Below are 25,714 nucleotides of genomic sequence, written 5' to 3'. Positions count from 1 at the left end.
ATACGGATAAACATAAATTCATCTGTATTATTGAGTTTGTACGTTTGTTTTAATATTGCTATATTTTTTAGTGTAGTACCATTAAAAAGTTATTCCAAGATGTTTTTGAGGAGAATGTGGGGATTGCAAGAGTAACTTTCTCCAGGCTAAAAGAGTAGCTTGATTAAAAAAAAAAAGAAGACCCCAGTAGGGTCTAGAGCAGTTGTAACTGCCAAAAGAAAAAGCTCAGGGGAAATTAAGTACAATGCCTTATACTTCTTCAGCTTCTGGGTAGCGATGTTATGTAGTCAGCTCGCCAGAATAATCTGGTTCCATGTTTGCCGTTCTGCTGCTTTTGCTTGCGTAGAGACGCCAGTCTGGCTCTATGAAGGATTTCTTTTCTTGTGAAAGAGGTTTGGTTTGCGGAAGGGGTAGATCTGGTACAATTTGTAGTTGTCGCATGAAGTTGAGACCTTCATCTAGAGAAGATATTTTGGTAGTTGTCCCTTGGTAGAAGTGTGGCAGGATACCTCCACTGATAGATCATTTTGTGGTTCCTGAAGGCTTTGGTCACTGTTTGAAGGTTCCACCTTAATTGAAGCGTGTAAAAATCTGGAAGTAGTTGGAGATGTGTTATCTTTTTGGGTAATTGGTCAGCTCAGCGAAATGTAGCAAGTAATTGCGCTTTAACTTGAAAAAAGTGAATTCTAAGTAGAACATCTCTAGGAGCGTTCTCTGAAATATGGGCAGGATTTGGCACGCTGTGGATGCAGTCAATAGTGAGGTCAGTGGGGGATAGAGTAGGGATCGCCGTTAAAAAGGCATCTCGCAAATAATGTGGTAGTTGAGAAGAAGTAATAGTTTCAAGAACTCCTCGAAATTTATGTTTTTCCTACGTGATCTGTCCTCTAAATTCGCTGCCTTCGCTTTTAACCAGGTTATATCATCCACTTGGTCTGTGTGTGTATCCACCAGTGAATTAAAGCAAATTGCAAAATCTCAATTTTTTTTCCTCCACATGGCAAACTCTATTCCCCAGCTCAGTGACTTCAGCTTTGTGTTGCTGTAGACTGGATAATACATTAGACTGGATAGATGCTCTGAGGGAGAGCAATATCTCCTTCAGAGTTGCGTCTGATATAGGTTGTCCTGTGGTGGAGAATGCAGCAATAGGATCAGAAGGTGTTATATTAGTGTGTGGATGCTCAGAAGTTCCACTCACCCCCTCCATGATATCTTCCATGTCTCCAACAGCTCCAGAGTCTGTTATGGGCTTTGGTTTGAGTGGGCTTCATACTTCAGGGGTGGAGGAGCCAGAACTGTCTAATGTAGAGACCTCAGAAGGAGCCGTAGAAGCCGCTGTTTGCTTTACAGAAGCCTCAGGCACTAGAGCACTAGCCGTGGCCACCTGTGCAGGGGACTCGCTGCCATTTTGGGGAAGTCCAGGCATTGTGGTAGGGATAAATTGTGTAACTTTTATGTGTTGGAGGTGTTTTTTGCGGAGCCCTGACATACCATTGGAGGCAGCAGGGATTCACAATGCAAGCAGGAGATCCGAAGCGGCGGTTGATGTAGATGCCCGGATAGCTGAGCGGAGCTCTATCACTCAGCGGCCATAACAGACGGCGGTTGCCACGCTGTCCTGGCTTTTTAAGGGCCTCAAGAAATATGACTGTTAGTACATCAGGATTGATCAATTTTCAAATACGTATATATACCATAGTTTGTAGACACTATAACTTTCACACAAACCAATTAATATACACTTGTTGGGATTTTGTTTTTTGTTTTTTACTAAAGACATGTGACAGAATACATTTTGGCCTAAATTTTTGAAGAAATTGATTTTTGATTTTATTGGATATTTTTTATAACAGAAAGAAGAAAATGTATTTTTTTCTGAATTCTTTTAACCTTTTTTTATTTATATAGCAAAAAATAAAATATCCCAGAGGTGATCAAATACCACCAAAAGAAAGTTCTATTTGTGTGAAAAAAAAATATGATATAAATTTCATTAGTGTTGCATGACCACGCATTTCTAGGCTAACGTAGTGCAGCGCTTGCTGAATAACAAAAGCTGTCAAAGTCAGGACCTGTCATGGCAGACTTAGCCACCTGTTTTCATATGTATTTAATTCAGTCTAAAACATGGAACAAGTAAGAAAACATGTGCTTTTCAAAAGCTGTAAAATTAATCAGAAAACTTTTGCAAAAGCTTAAAAAAACTGGAAAATTATAACAAACCTGATTACTGTTGGGAAAACAATCAACAGCTATTCATGCAACTTGTAACTTGTACTGTTTATAGCACTTGGGTATTTGTGCATGTCAGAAATGCTTTTCTCTCCATACAAAAAAGGAATGTCAAACCTGCCTAAGGCCTGGTTAACACTGATGTGGTGTGGAATTTGCAGTGATTTCTGTGTGTTTTATGCACCACATCAAAATCACACCCCCGTTCATGTGAACAGCTGCAGGTGTGTATGTTAAGTAAATGATACCCAAAAATCAGTTCGCAAAACGCAGTGCGATTTGCTGAATCTGATCGCATGAGTGTAAACACTGATGCGGTCCGATTCTGGTGCGGATGTGGTGCGATTTGAGCCATACAAAATGAATGGCCCAAATTGCACAGCTGCAAAATCGCATGTGTTTTGAACAGGAATGTGGTTCAATGTTATTAAATGTTATTAAAAATTGTCTTTCCTTTTCAATCTGCAGCCGCTATAATTTTCTGAAAATGCAATGCAATATGGCTACCTGGAGTTGTTCCGTACATAGAATATGTACTGAACACGCCCAGAAACATAATTTCCTGCTTGTGTGTTGGCTCACCAATTTTCAAAGAAGTCTGCCTAAGATACAAATCAGATCAGATCAGATTAGATTTCAGGCATTGCGTGCAACAAAAATGTCATTTTTGGTGAGATACTCCCAATAAGAACATGTCTAAAGGGATGCAGGCCCAGCAGCTTTCCTCATTAGGGCTTTGCAGCTGCACAGCTGATTGATAATTATGAAACCACTCCCATTAGACCCACTCAGCACAGAGGCACAGGGGAACAAACAGTGATTTCTTTAGAATAACAAAAGGTAGTAATCTGCAATAAAGGTTGTTATAATTCTTCCAATGTACAGATCACCCAGAGGGGAATGTTTTTTCTTATCAAAAGTGGAGTTACCCTTTAATTGATGTGTTAGGCTCTTAGGCAGGGGTCACATATATGCAAATTGGATGTGTGAATGTGACTCGCTTTCAATGAAGGCGGTTCACACATGTGTGGGCAGCCGCGGTGCAGTTTTCAAAGGGGTCCTGTGCAATCTACAGCCCCAAATGTGTGAACCCAGCCTCAGACTTTTAAAATAACATCACAAATATGTGTACATAGTTACTTTTACTCAGTTTTCAGAAATTATAAATGAATGTTGACTATGTTAAGACTTTATATTTTGCCACACAGATCATATTCTATGAGGACCGAGACTTTCAGGGCAAGTCATATGAAGTTTATTCAGACTCCCGTGACCTTTCCGATCACTTCAACCGTTGCAACTCCATAAGGATTCCTACAGGAAACTGGATGTTATATGAATTGCCTAACTTCCAGGGAAAGCAGTATTACCTTCGTAATGGAGAATATCCTGATTTTAAACACTGGATGGGATTTAATGACTCTATTAGATCTTGTCAACTAATTCCTCAGGTATGCATTATATAAAGTATTTACCTAGGCATTTCATCAACTTTTGATGAAAATACTGTGAAATTCAAGTTTTGGGTGGAAATTGGTATGTTAAGCAACCTGTTATGACCTTATCTTTCCTGAGGAGTAGACACATCTAGTTTTTTTCTGTTAAAAATAACAAACATGTCATACTTACCTGCTCTGTGCAAAAATTTTGCACAGAGCAGCCTTGATCTTCTTCTTCTCGGGTCCCTCTTCTGGGCTCCTGGCCCCTCCCTCCTGTCTAGTGCTCCCACAGTAAGCAGCTTGCTATGGGGGCACCCGAGCAGAGCTGCAGCTCTGTGTGTCCATTAAGACACAGAGCCAGGGCCCGGCCTTGCCCCCTTTCTCTCCTCATTGGCTCATTGACTTTAATTGACAGCAGCGGAAGCCAATGGCTACACGCTGCTGTCTCAGCCAATAAGGAGGGGAGTCCTGGACAGCTGAGTCTCTTGTGAAATATCGCTGGATCTAGATGGACCTCAGATATGTATTAGGGGGGCTGAGGGGTCTGCTGCACACAGAAGGTTTTTTTATCTTAATGCATGGAATGCATTAGGATAAAAAAATCTTCTACCTTTACAACCCCTTTAATGTACGTTTGAATGTGCGAGCACAGCCATGTTAAACTGACAATTTCTGCAATGTAATTGACTATGGATGAACAGTAAAGCAAGTCAAAGTAAGGTCTGGCTATTATGGAGTAAGCCCCTCCCCCCCCCCCCCCCCGCAATGTAAAATTGCTGAATAAACCCATAAAATACATTATTAGTTAAGAAGAAAGATTTGTAATAAAGTTACTGGATCTTCTTGGGTGATCCTGGAATTCAGATCACATTCTTACAGGATATGGTTCCTCAGCTTTCCCAGGATCTCATTAGAACTCCCAGTGACATCACTCTTGACTAAGCAAGGAAACAGAAGCCAGTTTCCTAGAGAACTTTTTCTTTTCACTGGTAAAATGTTTTTCGTTTTCTATTCTTACCTAGCGATTGTACACGGTAAAGGGGCAGTAAAACAGATGAAACTTGCATTTAATAAAGTCCTCTATAATGAATACATAAGGGATAGTTAAATATGAAAAATGTAATTGAATTGGAAGAGAAAGAAATATGTGGTATGTCATTGCAGAACCACATATTAGAAACTAGATTCTAGTTAACTGTCTATTATACTGATCCTTTGACTTCAGTATTTTGTGTCATAGCCATTGAACATGTATATAGATCGGGGAAGTCAGAATAAAGTCCAAAGTCTTCTGAACATTTGTACTGGATTAGTGATTCAAGGTATTGAAGGAATAGGGTCCACTTGACAATCATTTTTACACAGACTTTATATAGAAAAAAAACCTGAAGGTTTTTAACGACTTTGAATTCCTACCTCTCCTCGAACAAGAAATTTGGCACTTCCTGTTAGCCTGCAGGATATGTGGGCCTGTGGGAACATGGGCCACTATAAGGAAGTGATATATGTTACAGGGCTCTGGGGTTTAAGGCACACAGGACAGTGGAGATGGTATCTGTAGAGATGTGCTTAGACTAATAGATGCCTGTATTGTAGTGTTATAGCATGTTTGGCGCAGTTAGGGTACTAGCAGGTTTGTATTAAAAACACCTGTCATGAAAAAAACATGGAGGCTGTTAATTGCTGATCTCCTTCTGAACCTGGCTTCAATACTTTGGCCCAGAACACATACGGCCATGACAAATTCTAACTTTTCATGCCTTTTACATTGCTGCATATTTGTTCCAGGTTCGTGACTCAAAAATAAATAAGCCAGACTTAGCCAAGTAACTATAATTTCTCTCATTACAGCTGAACGTTAACCCTATTTTAGTACACATTTTGCAAAAACTAATTTATAACTAGTGGAAAAATACTGTACAAATTACATTTCTCAGCTGTATGCTAATGACATTTTTTGTTTGTTTTTTTTTCTATTAGCATCAGGGATCATTTAGGATCAGGATTTACGAGAGAGAAGATTTCAAGGGTCAGATGAGGGAGTTCACTGAAGACTGTCCTCATGTATTTAATGACTTCAACTATAATGACATATACTCTTGCAACGTATTTGAGGGTTACTGGATTTTTTATGAAGAGCCAAACTACAGAGGACGTCAGTATTATCTGAGACCAGGAGAGTACAGGAGATACAGTGACTGGGGAGCTGAAAACCCTAAAATTGGCTCCTTCATATGTGTTAAACCTTATAAAAATTCTATGCCTGTAAATTAATAACAATCAATAAAGATATTCATTAAAGCTGAAATTCAGTATTTCCTTTTTTTTTCCCAAACTGGTAGCAAGTCCTATCATGTGTTTAAAGGTATTACTCTCAATTCTCTAGACACTTGTATTTCCACAATATAAATCTCTGAAGCTTCATTTCCTGTCGTCTGAACATCTTCAGTCATTTATCAATCACTTATCCCCTAATCCTTATTGTTGTTGGCCCACCTCTCAGCTATTAACTTTCTCTGCCATTAATAAATTGTTTTGATAAGCATTATCTGAAAGAACATTTCCCAAACCTGCCAATCCCCCCCCCTATACACTGAGAGACATCCCTTCCCACCTGACTTCCAACATCCAATCATGTACAGGATAAAATGCTGTTTTTTTTTTTTTAATTTCCTTGCAAATGATTGGATATTCTTTGCAAAGTGAAGCTTTACCTCAATTGTTAAACTCTGGAGCAACTGCACTTGTAGAGTGCAACTGTACTTTGCAAAGCGCGCAGTCTAGTTGTCTTTAGTAAATCAACCCCACCGTCCCCACAGTCGCCACTTGTCCCCCTGTCACCTCTTCTCAGTTACTGTTATCCTTTGTTTGCAATTATCTCTGTCACTATTCCACTGCTCCTGCAGTCACTGGTTCACAGTTCTCTGAAAGCCTAAAACACCACCTTGGCTACCTTATTAACAGTGAAACCCAAGCTGGTCACAAACTACAGTCTAATTTTGCATACCCCTGTATTCATCTGCCTTCTTTCATACCCTCCATGTCCAATTCTTGCACTTATTGCCCCCCCCTTTTTTATTAATTAATAATTAATTAAAACAATTATTTTGTGCACATTGTGCCCACCATCATACCACTCGCATTTTGCTCCTGCACATAATGCCCTCCTTAATCGGGACGCCTGCCTTAACACACACACATGAACTTTAACAGCATCCCAGTCTTGGTCCATAGGGTTCAGTATTGAGTTTGCCCACCCTTTGCCGCTATACTAGCTTCAACTGTTCTGGGAAGGCTGTCCACAAGGTTTAGGAGTATGTCCCCACATCATCCCCCCTCCTCCACCAAATGATTTGGAGTGAACAAAGCAAGGTCCATAAAGACATGGATGAGGGAGTTTGGGGTGGAGGAACTTGACTGGCTTGCAACCCGATAGAAGACCTTTGGGATTAATTAGAGCAGGGACTGCGAGCCAGGCCTTCTTGTCCACATCAGTGTTTGACTCCACAAATGCACTTCTGGTAGAATGGTCAAACATTCCCATAGACACACTCCTAAACCTTGTGGACAGCCTTCCCAGAAGAGTTGAAGCTTTTATAGCTGCAAAGGGTGGGTCAACTCAATATTGAACCCTACGGACTAAGACTGGGATGCCATTAAAGATCATGTGGGGATAAAAGCAGGTGTCACAATACTTTTGGTAATATAGTGTACTGTTTGCTATTTTCTCTGCAGTCATCCAATGCAAATAAAGCCCACCTGCTTAGTGTCCTGCACATATGCCTACCATCAAAGCCATTGCCTGTAGTCATGCTCTCTGCACACAAACAAAACAATCACTTCCCAATCCTTCCTATGTCTCTCCTGCACATACTGTCTGCTGTTATACTCCACTCAATGCTGTCCTGCACATACTGCATATTGTCATACCCCTCAAACTCCTCTCCTTCTCATACTGCTTACCATCATACCCTCTGCACTCCTCTCCTGTGCATACCACCTGCCACCAAACCCTCCACACTCCCCTCCTGCACACACCGCCTTCCACCATACACCAAACACTCTTTATATTCACAAACTACTCATCATCATACGTTCAACATAACTCTTCTGCACATATTTCCCACCATCAGTCCAGAAACACGCTATTGTACAACATTGTAAATAACATGGTAGGTGATGAAGGACTGAGGAGAATGTGTTGATGATATTGAGGTTAGTACAGTTGTGTAGAGGGGGAAAAAAAGCAAATTTGACATTGTCTCTGCAAAGTTGTGTCCCCAATTCATTTGTACTCTCTCTGCCAGTTAGTCTGGTAGCTCATTTCTCCTTCATAGCTGGTGACATCATACTGGATATTGCTTACTGGAATGGGAGAAAATGTGACCACACCTGTGACAATGCTCAGGTGTTGTCATGTACCTGGTGATGGAGCCTGTTGTGGAGAAGAAGGCGTTCTCTTACACCTCTGGCTCAGTACCCCTGGTACAGAAATAGGAGGCACTTGAGCCCCATGAGTGCCTAGTATTTCTTATGAGGACATGCATTCGGGTGCACTCGATAAAATCTTAAGCCTTCATCCCAGTCAATGCCTTCTGAGAGGAAACACATTGGACTGGAGCTAGCAAAGTGACCTCAACTAGCGTGGACCGCACTGCAGATGGCCATGCAAGATTTTATCCCATTTTGCTCAAATTCATTGTCCTTGATGTAAGTGCAATTTTTACTTAATAAACCAGCTTTATACGCATTAATGAATTAGGAGTGTCTTCCGTTATCTTTTATAACCACATGATGTGATTAACGGGATGAAGGAGCACCATAAGCTTGGATACATTCCCTGGAGCTGGCTGACCACTTGACTTCAGAGGGACTTCCACTCACACACATAGGATCTCTTGGTGGGATCATTTGATTTGGTAAGCAGCCAATATTCACATATAGAGCACAGCGGTGACACGCGTTCCATTGTGGATTATTTCAGCTGCACTACAGTTTGTGGTATTTTCACATGGGAAAGTTGGAGCATCATCTCTTCACTAAACACATTGAATTGTGGAGCACTGGACTATTTAGGAACTTTTTGAACCATTTAATATTTGTCATTTTTTGAGAGCAGATCGTGGCTACTTATTCACGGAAAAAATCTTTTTTGATGTAATTCTCTTGTTACACCATTACAGGCAACAAAAGTTTCACATATCTAGTGACACGTCGCCATTTGAACACTCATTATTGTTTGATTTTGCCTTTTGCACATTGTTTATTTGCATCTGTTACCTAATCACTTTTAGGATAACATCTCAGTCAAAAAAAGTGCATCTTATTTATTTTACAATGCACACACACACAAGCATGAGTCTGGCTAACAGGTATTCTTCGCCTGCACATAAGTATGCGCCTGGGCACATTTTGCCTTTCCTGACACAGCCCCCCCTTACGGGCAGCCTCTGGATGTCCAACTGGGTGAAAGCCTGAATTAGTTCCTTGGCATAAGGGATTGACTTCCCACAAATTTTCCTTAGGTCCTTAGCCTTTCCATGTGTTCAAATATTGGAGCTGATTCCTTCTTTTCCTACAATCTAAAATGGCCTCCATTTCATTCTCTTCTTTGTCATCAATGATAATCGGTTCAGGGGGGCACGAGTCTCAATCTGGAAAGGGATTGGGGTGTGCGAATAGTAGTAATAATAAGTGAAATACAGGATAAACCTTCATTGAATCTGGCAATGTTAATTCATAGGACAAATTATTATTTTTTCTCTTTTACAGAAAATGGTCCTACAAATTTGGGACCAAGCTTTTTCATTTGACATGCCAATTTCAGATTGGCGGTAGATAGCTCTTATTGTCTTCTTGAGCCTTCAAGATTGCTTCTTGCATGATTTTGTTGTTACGCTGGAAGACATCAAGGGTGTCTTGCACAGCTGAAATTGGTGACTCTTGAACAGTGTTAGACAGAAATGAGGAATGAAACTTATAGTTAGCGAAAAAAGGAGACTGTTTAGTAGCAGAGTGTTTAGAGTTGTTTTATGCGAATTTGGCCAAGGACAATAGTGACACCCAATCATCTTAAAGGAATGATGGGAAAAAACGGATATATTGTTTGAGGGTCTGATTAGTTTTCTCCATCTGACTGGTACTCTGAGGATGATATGCAGAAGAAACGAAAGCTCTACCTTCAAAGTTTCGCAAAGTGCTTTCTAGAACTTCAATGTGAACAGGACCCCTTAATCAGAGACGATATTCCCAGAAACACTGTGAAGCTTTACAATTTCATTGATAAAGACTCAGGCTGTCTGCATTGCAGAAGGTACCCCTTTCATGGGCAAGAAGTGAGCCATCTTTGAAAAATGGTCCACAATGACAAAGATGGCCGAGAATCCATCAGATGGTGGTAGTTCCACAACAAAGTCCACAGATATCATCTTCTGAGGTCTATTTGGGACTGGAAGAGGCCTAAGTAAACTCCAGGTCTTGCTCCTATTGCTCTTAGTAAGAATACAAGTAGTGCATGAATTTACGTAACTTTTAAAGTCCTTGCCCATCTCTGGCCACCAAAATAAAGGCTGTACCAGATTCATAATCTTGTGGATCCCAAAATGTCCTCCCATGGGGAGATTATGAGAAAGTCCCAGAACCATTACTTAGACACTCTCTGGTACAAATATGTTATCTTCAGGCCACAGAAGACCTTCCTTTGTGGATAAAGCCATCCCAAGGGGTGAAGGGGCCCCCAACGAGGCCAATTGTTCTGTGAAAGGAGATCTGCTTGTAACAGCAAAAAGTTCAAGCATTTGGTTTAATGTTCTTTGACCCTGGCCTGCAAGTAATATGAAATAAAACCTTGAATGTGGCATGTACAGCAGTAATTATTGTAACAATATACCCTCTATCCAAGAAGTTGTTTTATTTCCTCCCCTTTTCATGCTTTGAAATCATAATAAAACAACTTATTTAAATAATTATTTTTGCATTCATGTTTTGACATGATAACTCTATGGTTCTAAAATCTGCAATGTGATATTTGTGCCTTGTTTTTTAATACTTGGGATTATACTGTGAAAAATATAATACATTTGGGAACATAAATTAGTATTGATAGTTTTTGTCATGGTTTCCTAGGGGTCCTTTGAGGCAAAGTTCAGAGCATAAGACAAAGGTTTAGTTGTCTCTTTCCCTGGGTTACTCTATGTGTAATGCAAATCTGTTTCAAAATAAATCATATACCACTGCAGGACTGTTGTTCATGACAAACTAGACAACACATCTGATTTAACAACTCTAATCCTAGACATGAGGTAAGCATGTTTCACACTACTGAACTAAGCAGCTAGTTCAGTAGTACCCAGTAAACTGCTCTACATCTATACATTTATATCAAATGCATAACAATTCTCTATACAGAAAAGGAAAAAAGTGGGTCAGGATGAAAAATATTTACAATTCCAAATACTAAAACTTACCAAAATGTCCTGAAAACTAACAATAATTAAAATTAAGTGACTCTCATAGAGGAGCAATGCATGCAAAGGAATATATAATATAGCAATTATGTTTTCTTAACCACTTGACCTCCGGAAGTTTTATCCCCCGTCATGACCAGGCATTTTTTTCGAATACAGAGCTACGTTACTTTAACTGACAATTGCACAGTTTTGCAACACTGTACCCAAATAAAATGTGTGTCTTTTTTCCCACAAATAGAGATTTCTTTTGGTGGTAATTGATTACCGCTGCGTTTTTTATTTTTTTCGATATAAACTAAAAAAAGGCTGACAATTTTGAAAAAACACCCAATATTTTTTACTTTCTGCTAAAAAACCTAATATAAAAAATTGAAAGAAATCAAATTTCTTCATAAATTTTGGCCAATATGTATTCTGCTACATATTTTTTTGGTAAAAAAAATCCCAATTTGCGTATATTGATTGGCTTGCGCAAAAGTTATAGCATCTGCAAACTATGGAATATTTTTATTTATTTATTACTAGTAATGGCGGTGATCACTGACATGGTTGAATTGCGATATTGCGGTGGACATTCTGACATTAACTGACACTTTTGACAGAGCAAGAATTGATCGATTGAAGAAAGTCTCAAAGGCACCGCATCCCAAATGCATAAAACACAAGACAAAATGGGGCCGCTCTCAGAGCAACTGGGAGCTGGGATTTTAAGGTGCCAATAACTAGTCAAAACATATTAAAATTCAATCATTTTATTTCTATATTTAAAAAAACACATATAAATGACCACATATTAAACAAAGAACCAATCTATGTTCAATATCCATTGAATTAATTCATTGCAATAGAAAATCGCAGTGTAGCAATCCTGACATGTTTCACCATTAATTTGGTTTCTTCCGGGGAGATATTTTAGACAGATAAATCAAAAAAGAAGACAAAATAAGTATAAAAATACATATAAATAAAGAAAGTTTAATTAATGTAGACAAAGGTGTATGTATAAACAACAACACAAAAATATCAAGAATTATTCAATATTGAAAAATCGATTTTACAACATACAAACAGCAATTAAATATTACAATTGGGCATACAGATAGAAATTATTCAAGAGCGTCTTAACAAAAGTGCTTAGGAATTGGGTTGAAACATTAATGTGGTGTCCAGTTTGTATATCAAAAAAGGCAGGAAGGGAAACAAAGGTGTCCCAACCTGAAGGCCCACAGGTGATTATTATTATTATATAGGATTTATATAGTGCCAACAGTTTGGTAAGTGCAATGTGAGGGAAGACAATACAGTTACAATACAATTCAATACAGGAGGAATTAGAGGGCCCTGCTCATTAGAGCATACAATCTAGAAGGGATAGTCAAGTGAAACAAAAGACAATAACCGTGGGGGATGGGCTGATAGAGAGAATGGAGGTATAGTTGTTAGGTGTAGGTAGGATAGGCTTCACTGAAGAGGAGGGTTTTCAGAGATCGCCTAAAAGCTAATAGAGTAGGAGATAATCGGACAGATAAGGAGTTCCACAGGATTGGAGAGGCTCTGGAAAAGTCCTGGAGGTGAGCATGGGAGGACGTGACGAGGGAGCTAGATAGCAGGAGGTTTTGGGAGGAACGAAGAGAGAGATTAGGTTGGTATTTTGAGACTAGGCTAGTGATGTAGCTGGGGGCTAAGCTGTGGATTGCTTTGTAAGATGTTGTTAGTATTTGAATTTAATTGGTTGGGTGAGCGGAAGCCAGTGGAGGGCTCTACAGAGAGGGGCAGCGGACACTGTAAGGTGGATGAGTCTGGATGAGTCTGGTGGCAGCATTCATGATAGATTGAAGGGGGGATAGCCTGTGTAGAGGTAAGCCAATGAGAAGGGAATTGCAGAAGTCAAGGCACGAGATGACCAGGGAGTGAACTAGGAGCTTTTTTGGGTCTTTGGTTGGAAAGGGGCGTATCTTGGAGATGTTGCGGAGGTTGAGGCGGCAAGATTTGGACAGCGATTGGATGTGGGGCTTGAAGGAGAGTTCAGAGTTCAGGACAACACCTATGACCTTGGTATGCAGGGATGGGCTGATAGTAATGCCATCAATATTGACAGAGAGATCAGGGGAAGGGGCTGTCATGGTCTTACCTTCTTGCTGTTCTCCTTCGTTTGACATGTGCTGGCGGCCATCTTGGTTTCTGGGTTTCTTGTAGCCTCCCACCCTGCGGCTCCTCCTTCCCACTGGGAGGAGCTGGATGCCTAGCTCATATATATAGGAGGTCTGTGGCTTCAGTTCCCTGCTTGGTCCTCCTGTGTTCACATGCTTCTAAGACTGCTGCTGCTTCTGGTTCCTGATCCTGGCTTTGTCTGATTACCCTGCTGGTTCCTGATCCTGGCTTCGTCTGACTACCCTGCTGGTTCCTGATCCTGGCTTCGTCTGACTACCCTGCTGGTTCCTGATCCCGGCTTCGTTTGACTACCCTCCTGGCTCCTGACCTCTGGCTTCGCAAGACTCTGCTTCGGTTTAGCCATCCGTTTGGACTTTTGCTTTACAGCTTGATTTTCAATAAAGCCTTCTTATTTTCACTTATCTGTTGTTGTACGTCTGGTTCATGGTTCCGTGACATTAGGACCAAGCCATGAATTCTGACGGTACAGGGCCATCCTCGCTACCCACGCTGGTTGCCAGACTTGATCAGCAGGATCACCTGTTGGGTCGGTTCGCCGTGGCGTTGCAAACCCTGCTTGAACGCACGGTACCACAGGCCATGAATTCTGACGGTACAGGGCCATCCTCACTACCCACGCTGGTTGCCAGACTTGATCAGCAGGATCACCTGTTGGGTCAGTTTGCCGTGGCGTTGCAAACCCTGCTTGAACGCACGGCTCATTTCGCTTCCGTTGCCGATGGGTCGGTTGTCGCCCCTGGGCCCGCTCCTACTGCCGCTCCGGTTGTTGCGCCAGAGTCTACCCCGACACCTGTTGTTGCGCCTGCGGTGTTTCGGGGTATGTCCGGTTCTGCCCCCCTTCCACAGCGCTTTGGGGGAGAGCCAACTCAGTGCCGAGGTTTCCTTAACCAGGTGGGCATTTATTTCGAGTTGCTGCCACATGCCTTTCCTACTGAGAGATCAAAGGTGGGCTTCTTAATCTCGCTGCTCTCGGACAAGGCCTTGGCCTGGGCCAGCCCTTTATGGGAGAACAACAATCCGGTGGTTGCCGCGTTTTCCGGTTTTGTTGCTTCTCTTCGGAAGGTATTCGATGTGCCGGCTCGTGCTGCCTCTGCTGCGAAGCTCCTTATGTCCATCAGACAGGGTTCACGATCCGTAGCTGAATACGCCATTGAGTTTCGTACCCTGGCAGCAGAGGTGGGCTGGAATAATGAGGCTCTGGTCGCTGCTTTCTCTCATGGTCTCTCGGATGCCTTGAAGGATGAGGTTGCAGCTAAGGACCTACCAGTGGAGCTCGAGTCTCTTATTTCTTTCCTGATTTTGATTGACACCAGACTCAGGGAGAGACCTTCCTTTAAGGAGAGTCTGCGGAGGCCTCCTGGGGATGACTTGTCTGGGGGTGAACCCATGCAGCTGGGGTTTGCTCGCCTGTCCGAGGGGGAGAGGGTACTCCGGAGACGCGAGGGCCGATGCATGTACTGTGGTCTCGGTGGGCATTTTGGGTTGGCATGTCCGAACCGTCCGGGAAACGCTCGCACCTGAGATCCTGTCGGGGGCAGATCTTGGGTGGAGTCTCCTCGTCCCCGGTTTCCCGTGTTGACAAACCACTGATCACTGTTGTCCTCTCCTGTGTCGGGGGCTCGGTGACGACCCAGGCGTTGGTGGACTCTGGTGCTGGTGGTTTGTTCATTGATAGTGTGTTCGCTGCCGCCAATTCCATTCCTCTGCAGGCTCGAGGTTCTCCTCTGGCTCTTGAGGCGATAGACAGCAGACCCCTTCTGCTGCCACACGTGACTCATGAGACCCTTCCAGTGGGGTTAGCCATTGGTGCCGTCCACAGAGAGTCGGTCTGCTTCCAGGTTATTTCGTCTCCACACTACTCGGTGGTCTTGGGGTACCCCTGGCTCCAGAAGCATAATCCGACTTTCGATTGGAGATCGGCCGAGATCCTCTCGTGGTCACCGCAGTGTGGGGCTAGTTGCATCCATGGGCCTGTCAAGTTGCTGTGTACTTCCTCGGACTCTCTGTTGCCCCCTGAATACGAGGAGTACCGGGATGTATTCGATAAGGTGCGCGCGGTTGCCCTACCTCCGCACCGCCCATACGATTGTGCCATCGAGTTACAATCTGGTGCCGTTCCTCCTCGGGGCAAGGTCTATCCACTGTCGGTAGCGGAGAATGAGGCCATGGAGGAGTACGTGAGGGAGGCGCTTTCACGCGGACACATTCGCAAATCCTCGTCCCCGGCAGGGGCTGGATTTTTCTTTGTGAAAAAGAAGGGCGGTGAGTTGAGGCCTTGCATCGATTACAGGGGTCTCAATCGCATCACGATCAAGAACGCTTACCCGATACCCTTGATTTCCGAGCTGTTCGATCGCCTTAAAGGGGCCACGGTCTTTACCAAACTCGACCTGAGGGCGGCATATAACCTCGTAAGGATCAAGGCGGGCGATGAGTGGAAGACCGCGTTTAACACCAGGACCGGTCATTATGAATCCTTGGTTATGCCCTTTGGGCTGTGCAATGCGCCCGCAGTCTTTCAGGAATTCATCAACGATGTTTTCCGTGACCTGTTGCAGCAGTGTGTGGTGGTCTATTTGGATGACATCTTGGTATATTCTGAGTCCATGGAGACCCACATTCTGGATGTCAAACGAGTGTTGCAACGGTTACGAGAGAACAAGCTGTTCGGTAAGCTTGAGAAATGCGAATTTCACCGATCCCAGGTAACCTTCTTAGGTTACATCATTTCCGCTGAGGGGTTCTCCATGGATCCTGAGAAGGTTTCGGCTGTCTTACAGTGGCCCCAGCCCAGTGGTCTTCGCTTCCTGCAGCGCTTTTTGGGCTTCGCCAATTATTATCGGAAGTTCATCAGGGACTTTTCCATGCTAGCCAAGCCTCTCACGGATCTGACCAGGAAGGGCAGTAATTCCCAGGTCTGGCCGCCCGAGGCCATCCGAGCTTTTGAGGCTCTAAAGTCCGCCTTTGTGTCGGCGCCGATTCTGTCGCATCCCAACCCTGGGCTGCCCTTTGTCCTCGAGGTGGACGCGTCTGAGACGGGAGTAGGCGCCCTTCTGTCTCAGCGTAGAACACCAGAGGGTCCTCTGCTTCCTTGTGGGTTTTACTCCCGGAAACTGTCTTCCGCGGAGTGCAACTACCAGATTGGTGACAGGGAGTTATTGGCCATCGTGCAGGCTCTTAAAGAATGGAGGCACTTGCTCGAGGGTTCGGTGGTTCCGGTCCTCATCCTGACGGACCACAAGAATCTGACCTACCTCTCTGAGGCCAAGAGATTGACACCACGTCAGGCCAGATGGGCTCTGTTCTTGTCACGTTTTAATTACATGGTCTCCTACCTACCCGGTTCCAAGAACATCAGGGCGGATGCCTTATCACGGCAGTACTCCGACCTGTCCAGGGAGGAGTCGATTCCGACTTCGGTCATACCTCCGAATCAGATCCTGGCCGCCATTCGCACCAGCCTGACCTCTCCCCTGGGTGAGCAGATTTTGGCGGCTCAATCTGGTGCTCCCTCTGGGAGACCCAACGGCAGATGTTTTGTGCCTGAGGAGTTGCGCACTCGGTTGTTGCGAACCTACCATAACTCCAAGACCGCGGGGCATCCTGGAAAGAATCAACTGTCCTGGGCTGTTTCACGTCTGTTCTGGTGGCCTTCCCTACGTTCCGACATCGCCGCATATGTAGCGGCATGCTCCGTTTGTGCCCAGAGTAAGTCCCCTCGGCACCTTCCGTTGGGCCTTCTGCAACCCTTAGCCACCCGGGAGCGCCCATGGTCACACCTGGGGATGGATTTCATTGTGGACCTCCCTGCATCCCGAGGCCATACGGTCATTCTCATGATTGTGGATCGGTTTTCCAAAATGTGCCACTGTGTTCCTCTCAAGAAGTTACCCTCTGCACAGGAGTTGGCCACGATTTTTGCCAGGGAGGTCTTCCGGTTGCACGGTTTGCCCAAGGAGATTGTGTCGGATCGGGGGAGTCAGTTTGTGTCCAGGTTCTGGCGCGCCTTTTGCTCCCAGTTGGGGATTCATCTCTCCTTCTCCTCGGCCTACCACCCTCAGTCCAATGGGGCCGCAGAACGATCCAATCAGGCCTTGGAGCAATTCCTTCGTTGCTATGTCTCCGATCACCAAGACAATTGGGTTGACCTCCTGCCTTGGGCTGAGTTTGCCAGGAACACGGCGGTGAACTCTTCCTCTGGGACGTCTCCCTTCATGGCCAACTATGGGTTCCAACCTGCCGTGTTACCGGAGGTATTCTCTCCCCAGGATATTCCGGCTGTGGAGGATCACCTTTCCGTCCTACGTGCTTCTTGGGTACAGATCCAGAAGTCCCTTGAGGTCTCTGCGCAGCGCCAGAGACTCCAGGCTGATCGCAGACGAGCGCCTGCTCCTTCCTACCAGGTCGGAGACCGTGTATGGTTGTCCACCCGCAACCTCAACCTTCGAGTGCCCACTCCCAAGCTGGCGCCTCGCTTTGTTGGTCCCTTCCGAGTGCTTCGCAGGGTAAACCCGGTAGCCTATGCCCTTGCGCTTCCTCCTGGCATGCGGATCTCCAACGTGTTTCATGTCTCCCTGTTGAAGCCACTGGTGTGTAATTGCTTCACTTCCTCGGTTCCTCGGCCTCGTCCGGTTCGAGTGGGCAATCGTGAGGAGTATGAGGTGAGCAATATCCTGGACTCAAGCCTGGTCCGCGGTCGGGTGCAGTTTTTGGTTCATTGGCGTGGTTATGGTCCAGAGGAGCGTTCCTGGGTTCCCTCCGCAGATGTCCATGCTCCTGCCTTGCTCCGAGCCTTCCACGCACGCTTCCCTCAGAAACCGTTCTTTACTCCGCGGAGGAGGGGCCCTTGAGGGGGAGGTACTGTCATGGTCTTACCTTCTTGCTGTTCTCCTTCGTTTGACATGTGCTGGCGGCCAGCTTGGTTTCTGGGTTTCTTGTAGCCTCCCACCCTGCGGCTCCTCCTTCCCACTGGGAGGAGCTGGATGCCTAGCTCATATATATAGGAGGTCTGTGGCTTCAGTTCCCTGCTTGGTCCTCCTGTGTTCACATGCTTCTAAGACTGCTGCTGCTTCTGGTTCCTGATCCTGGCTTCGTCTGATTACCCTGCTGGTTCCTGATCCTGGCTTCATCTGACTACCCTGCTGGTTCCTGATCCTGGCTTCGTCTGACTACCCTGCTGGTTCCTGATCCCGGCTTCGTCTGACTACCCTCCTGGCTCCTGACCTCTGGCTTCGCAAGACTCTGCTTCGGTTTTGCCATCCGTTTGGACTTTTGCTTTACAGCTTGATTTTCAATAAAGCCTTCTTATTTTCACTTATCTGTTGTTGTACGTCTGGTTCATGGTTCCGTGACAGGGGCACGTGGTGGAGGAAAAATAATAAGCTTGGTTTTGAATGGACTGAGTTTGAGGAAGTGGTGTGACATCCAGACCGATAAATCTGATAGTAAATTAGTGATACATGAGGAGACTGAGGGAGAGAGCTGAGGGGTGGATAAATATATTTGGGTATCATTAGTGTAGAGATGGTATTGGAAGCCATGGGAGGTTATCAGTTGACCCAGAGAGGAGGTATAGATTGAAAATAGGAGGGGTCCAAGAACAGAGCCTTGGGGGACCCCAACAGAGAAGGGAAGAAGAGAGGAGGAAGTAGAATTGTACATAATGCTAAAGGTGCGGTTGGATAAGTAGGAAGATAACCAGTGAAGAGTACAGTCAAGGAGACCAAATGCATGGAGTTTTTTGAGTAGGAGGGGATGGTCAACCGTATCAAAGGCGGCAGAAAGGTCCAGGAGTAGGAGTACAGAATAGTGTACATTGGTTTTGGCCGTTAGTAGATCGTTTGTCAGTTTTAGGAGAACAGTTTCAGAGTGTTGAGGCCGAAATCCAGACTGAAGGGGATCAAGGAGGCTATTCTCGGCAAGGTGGTCGCACAGTTGGTTGTAGATCTGACGTTCAAGGAGTTTGGATAAAAAGGGGAGCAAGGAGATAGGGCGTAGGTTGTTAAGATCGGTTGGGTCCAGTGAGGGCTTTTTAAGTACGGGGCTGACTAGTGCATGTTTTAGAGAGTTGGGGAAGATGCCAGAAGAGAGTGAGAGATTGAAGATGTGGGTTAGAGAGCGTAGAATAGGGCCAGAGGGTGAACGTAGCATTTGCGAGGGAACAGGATCCAGAGGGCAGGTGGTTAAGTGGATGTTAGCAAGTAGTTTAGCAACCTCATCTATAGTGGTGGGTTGAATGAGGGAAGTAGTGATCGCACCTGTGGGCATGAAGCGTAAAGCATGGAAGGTATCTGAACAGCAATGATCTCCTTACGAATTGTATCAATCTTCTGTTTGAAGTGGTTGGCAATCTCCTGGGCAGTGAGTGAGTCAGAGGGAGGACGTAGTGGAGGATGGAGTAGAGAGTTAAAGGTAGCGAAGAGTTGCCGGGGGCGGGATGACAAGTTGTTAATGAGAGTGATAAAATAGGTCTGCTTGGCAGTGTGGAGACTGGAATTGTATTTTTGGAGGGCAGATTTATAATGGTTGAAATCTTTCTGAGACCTAGTCTTATGCCATGGGTGCTCAAGAGCACGGCTATGCTTTTTCAGACTTCTAGTGTTATCTGTGATAGCTGATATTGCAGTTAACAGCAGGAGGGGCAATCAAAATGAGCACAAGGAAACTGAAAACATATTAGAGATAAGCTTAAGTATATTTTTATGAGCTGCAATTATATATCTGCATTACATTTAAATGCTTCAGAAAAATTATAAGTGGAATCATCAATACCTGATCCTTTATCTCAGAATATATTGCAGCATACAACCCAAACCTTCAAATTCCAAAATCTCCCACAACTCAAACCAATTTGAAGTAATTCATTTATCATTATTTGTTTTGTCACCTGATGAGATATACATCCTCCTTTTTGTCCTACCCAGGCTGTGGAGCAATTTGATCTTGTCAAGGATGTCCACTTGTTTGCACGGAGGTTAATGTACAAAGTGATATTTGTCAAAAATAACTCTACTTATGGAAGGGACACAGCAAAAATCTGTTGCTGTCTTCCCTCCCCCTTCGAATTGCAAACCAGCATCCCGATCCACATCCTGACCAGTATCAGGATGTGGCTGCCCCACTGAGAAGGCAAGACAATTTGTTGACGAATACCTACACCCTCATGTGATATCTCTCATTTCTTGCGTTCGAGATACCATTGATCTACTTCACACTTTAGATGGCATGCGTGTACCGGAAAGTGCATGGTTAGTTAGGGTTGACATTGAAATTCAAATTATGGAACTATTCTTATCTGAAAGGGGACAATCCGCCCATAAAAACAATTAATTTGTTCTAAAACGATTGCCTTTTATTCTGACACTAAATATTTTTATGTTTCACGGCTCCCACTACCTTCAGGTGCAAGGGGTAGCAATGGGGACTCGTTGTGCCCCCTCCTATGCCAACTTGTACCTGGGGGGGTGAAAGTGAAACCTTTTTTTATTGGGATGACATACAGCAAGATTTAAGCAAAATAATTACTTGGCATATTTTCATAGAAGATACTCTATTTATTTGGGGAGGAACCCAACAAGAACTTCAACTTTTTCTATCAAAGTTGGTCATCAATGACTTGAATCCTAAATGCATTATGAATTATGATCAAAGATCAATTTCCTTTCTGGATATTGTGATTTACATCAACAATGATGGTGCATTGTATCATCTCTGTTTCCTCAGCAGACAATACAATTCTCCATGCAACCAGTTCCCACCCCCAATCTTTAATTTCCAAAATCCCCTACAGCCAATATCTTAGGATAAAACACAATTGCATTAGCTCCTTGGATTTTGACCGAGAGGCTAAAGCTCTGCAAAACTGTCTTCAACAGAGAGGATACAGCAAATCCTGTCTGAAAAAAGCTTACAATCGGGGGAAAGATACCAAGAGATCACAGTTAATACATCAAGTCAAAAAAAAGACTGGCCCCGTTACTACTAGACTCATTCCAAGAATCACAGGTCAACATGAAACCGTACATCAGATAATGAGTAAATATTGGTACTTATTACAGGCTGAAATTACTGTATCCAAGTACATTGTCCAATGCCCTGAAATCGCCTTTAAGAGCTCAAAATCCTTAAAGGACCAATTGGTGCAAAGTCCCCACTTCTATAAAAAGGAAGGCCAATCAGTGAAAAAGGGCACTGCACCTTGTGGTAGGTGCAATTTTTGCCCGCTTCTTTCTAATTCCACCACAGTCATTTTGCCTAATGGGCGTATATATATCCAACAGTTTTACACTGACTGCCAAACCGTGAGTGTCGTATACCTCATGCAATGTGATTGTGGTGTTTTTTATGTTGGAAAGATCATGTGTCACTCATTTCCAAAAAACTACTTGAAACACAAATCAGTAGTCATGTGGGACTATATCACAATTTTGACTTATCTTTCATCCATTTTTCTTGCCCTAGAACATGCACCGATTCACGAAAGGGGAGGGGAAGTTGATCGTCTCCTAGTCCAACGGGAAACTAAATGGATTTTTTCTTTACAAGCAACAAAAACTCCAGGGTTAAAATAATTCATAAGTTTCAAACCCTACTTATAATTTTTTTTTCTGCCATACTGCTCTACTCTAAGCTCCACTAATTTTTTAGCAACACACAGAGATTAAACTAATAATATCACGTGTAGTGTCCTATTAAATATTTGGACTTTTGTCAATAGAGATTATTCAAAAGCATCCTTGGTTACCCAAAAATAAGTTTCTTTGGGTGCCCCTTTTTACATTTATTATTAGGTGTTTTTAACTTTTTTTGGCCTGGGTGACAGTGGCTGATTACCTTGTTAACCGTACGGACGCCCAGGCGCCCAATGGGGGGTGATCGACTCAGGTCTGGTTGACCTGGGTGGTCGCTAATCTTGGGCACATGCTTAGGATTCTTCTCCCAGCATTTCTTCTTATCCTGTCCTTGCTATGTATAATATATTTGCCACTCAATATTTAAACCATTATAAGAATTTACTATTTTTCCCCTTTTTTAATTTCTGTTTTTATTGTTTACTTTTCGGTATTGATCCACATTAAAACAACCATGTAAGAATTTTCACAAAGTGCTTTGCTTAAAATCCCCAATAGGCTTGTTTGGCATTGTAATAAGTGAGCTATCTTTGTTATTTGTCCACTAGATGGCTCTATTACATTGGGGCCGCGTTCATAATATGTTCTTAGAGGCAACAAAAACTGTCTTTTTGGGTCTCCTACCCAGGAGTGGACTGCATATGCATCCTCCCCAGAGGCCGAGATCTGGAGGAGAGGAAGTGGCGTCCCCCTTGGCATCCACGCCACACCGTGACATTATTACTTGGGCATGGAGTCCACCAGAGCTTCACAGGTTTCCACTGGAGTCCTCTTCCACTCCTGCATGACGACATCATGGAGCTGGTGGATGTTAGAGACCTTGTGCTTCTTCAACTTCCATTTGAGGATGCCCCACAGATGCTCAATAGGGTTTAGGTCTGGAGACAGGCTTGGCCAGTCCATCACCTTTACCCTCAGCTTCTTTAGCAAGGCAGTGGTCATCTTGGAGGTGTGTTTGGGGTCATTTTAATGTTGGAATACTGCCTTGCGGCCCAGTCTCCGAAGGGAGGGGATCATGCTCTGCTTCATTATGTCACAGTATATGTTGGCATACATGGTTCCCTCAAGGAACTGTAGCTCCCCAGTGCTAGCAGCACTCATGCAGTCCCAGACCATGACACTCCCACCACCATGCTTGACTGTAGGCAAGAAACACTTGTCTTTGTACTCCTCACCTGATTGCCGCCACACACGCTTGACACCATCTGAACCAAAAAAAGTTTATCTTGGTCTCATTAGACCACAGGACATGGTTCCAGTAATCCATGTCTGCTTGTCTTCAGCAAACTTTTTGCAAGCTTTCTTGAGCATCATCTTTAGAAGAGGCTTCCTTCTGGGACAACAGCCATGCAGACCAATTTGATGCAGTGTGCGGCGTATGGTCTGAGCACTGACAGGCTGACCCCCCACCCCTTCAAAACACTCTGCAGCAATAATGGCAGCACTCATATGTCTATTTCTCAAAGACAACCTCTGGATATGACTCTGAGCATGTGCACTCAACTTCTTTGGTCGACCATGTCAAGACCTGTTCTGAGTGAAACCTGTCCTGTTAAACCACTGTATGGTCTTGGCCACCGTGCTGCAGCTCAGTTTCAGGGTCTTGGCAATCTTCTTACAGCCTAGGCCATCTTTATGCAGAGCAACAATTATTTTTTTCGGATCCTCAGATAGTTCTTTGCCATGAGGTGCCATGTTGAATTTCCTGTGACCAGTATGAGAGAGTGACAGCTATAACACCAAATTGAACACACCTGCTCCCCATTCACACCTGAGACCTTGTAACACTAACGAGTCACGTGACACCGGGGAGGTAAAATGGCTAATTGGGCCCAATTAGGACATTTTCAATTAGGGGTGAACTCACTTTTGTTGCCAGCAGTTTAGACATGAATGGCTGTGAGTTGAGTTATTTTGAGGGGACAGCAAATTTACACTGTTATACAAGCTGTACACTTACTACTTTACATTGTAGCAAAGTGTAATTTCTTCAGTGTTGTCACATGAAAAGATATAAAAAAATATTTACAAACATGTGAGGAGTGTACTTACTTTTGTGAGATACTGTATATCCCCTGAAGAAACCAAATTAATGGTGAAACATGCCGGGATTGCTACACTGCCATTTTGAATTCACTCAATGGATATTGAACATAGATTGGTTCTATATTTTTAATATGTGCTTTTTTAAATATAGAAATACAATTATTGAATTTTAATATGTTTTGACTAAGAGTTATTGGCACCTTAAAATCCCAGCTCTCAGCTGCTCTGAGAGCGGTCCCATTTTGTCTTGTGTTCACCTGACACTTTTGACACTTTTTGGGGACCAGTAACACTAACACAGTGATGAGTGATAAAAATATGCATTGCCACTGTACTAATGACACTGGCTGGGAAGAGGTTAATATCAGGGGTGATTAAAGGGTTTAACTATGTGCCTAGTCAGTGTTTTACTATACTGTGTGTGGTGCTTTTACTAGGGGAAAAGATGGAATTTATTCCCTGCTTTGCAAACTCCATACCTTCCCTCTGACTTATTTACATAGGCAGAACAACCCAAAATCAATAATATTTTAATTGTATTACTTTAATAATCATAATCATAAAAAATAATATAAGAGATCACTTATCATGTGAAAAAACTATATCCATCCAAAAAATAAATGAATTGCTCAATAGATTTAAACTTGGTGAAGGCTTTTCTATTACCACTTTGCTTGTCGAAAAGGAATTTGTCTTAGAAGATTCACCGATCTTTTGGAATTTATTATTTTTTTGTGTGGACCTATCACATAAATGAACGTATGCTATAAACTTTTTTTTTTTTTCTTTAGTTGTATATTTCTTAGTACTACCATAGCCTTCCACCAAAGAACATCCCAAATAATTTTTTTCTGCTCCTGACTATCACAGCGATACAACATATGTGTATGTTATGTTTTGTATGTACCTGTAGTACAGCCCAAAAACAGTAGTGCTCATTTTGATCTTTTTTATCCTACCTAAAACACGCTGATGCTGACGCTGACACTAATTAATAAAGAAAAAAAAATTCTGTCAAAACAAATACTGACCCTGATATTGAACTTTCACCCTGATTTTGACCCAAGCATTAACCCTGGCACTGACCTAGATCAAGCCTTGATCTAGGTATTTTTTTATATCTCTTTATTTTATTTTTGTATTATTATTATTTATTTTTTATCACACACACTTTTTTTTCTGCAAGGAGAGAGAGAGATATGATTCTCTTCATTCGCAGAGAAATATTCTCTTCATTCGCAGAGAAATAAAACATGGGGGTGGGCTTCACAGTGACTGATCACTGTGATAATCAATCGGAGGCTGTCACAGCGATCAGGTGACATGAAATTGGGCGTCCTGGGTCCTGATCGTTAGTACAGGGCCCGGGAGGCTCACAGTGAGACCTGGTCTCTGTGCTGGGAGCGCGCCATGCAGGGAGCTCCCAGAAAAACGGGATATACCGTAGTATGCTGTCTCGTGGAAAAAAGCCCAATCTAGTGGGGACGCATATTTTTGTTATGTTGGCGTGAAGGGGTTAAATTCGCTTTGGTCCGGTCATGTGATTCCGCAACTTTGACTCCCCTGTCAGTGAGCTGTTTTGCAAGGCAGACAACGGAGTGCCTACAATGGCTGGCCTACAGAACCCTATGGATAGCTCCAGGAATTCTCAGTTGTTGTTGAGCATTCCCTAAGCTGGACCTGTGTATACTTAATAGGTAAGTACACACATCTTTTACAGGTT

General features: G+C 43.5%; 2 protein-coding genes across 2 annotated transcripts in view; one reads left to right on the top strand and one right to left on the bottom strand.

Moving 5' to 3' along the window:
• LOC309558932 (uncharacterized protein) overlaps positions 1-25,714 on the bottom strand; it is a 754,545-nt gene that overhangs the window by 583,601 nt on the left and 145,230 nt on the right. The window lies entirely within an intron of this gene.
• On the top strand, positions 1,209-5,948 carry LOC309557711 (gamma-crystallin 1-like; the record flags this gene model as incomplete). Its single annotated transcript, XM_082260488.1, has 3 exons — positions 1,209-1,433; positions 3,444-3,686; positions 5,655-5,948. 3 exons carry the CDS (start codon positions 1,209-1,211, stop codon positions 5,946-5,948), a joined length of 762 nt encoding a protein of 253 aa, XP_082116614.1.

This window comes from Pelophylax lessonae (assembly GCF_965119305.1).
Source record: "Pelophylax lessonae genome assembly, chromosome: 6".
In the NCBI taxonomy this organism is placed as follows: domain Eukaryota; kingdom Metazoa; phylum Chordata; class Amphibia; order Anura; family Ranidae; genus Pelophylax; species Pelophylax lessonae.
The sequence above is the reverse complement of the archived record's forward strand: the minus strand, read 5'-3'. Positions and strand labels throughout refer to the sequence as shown.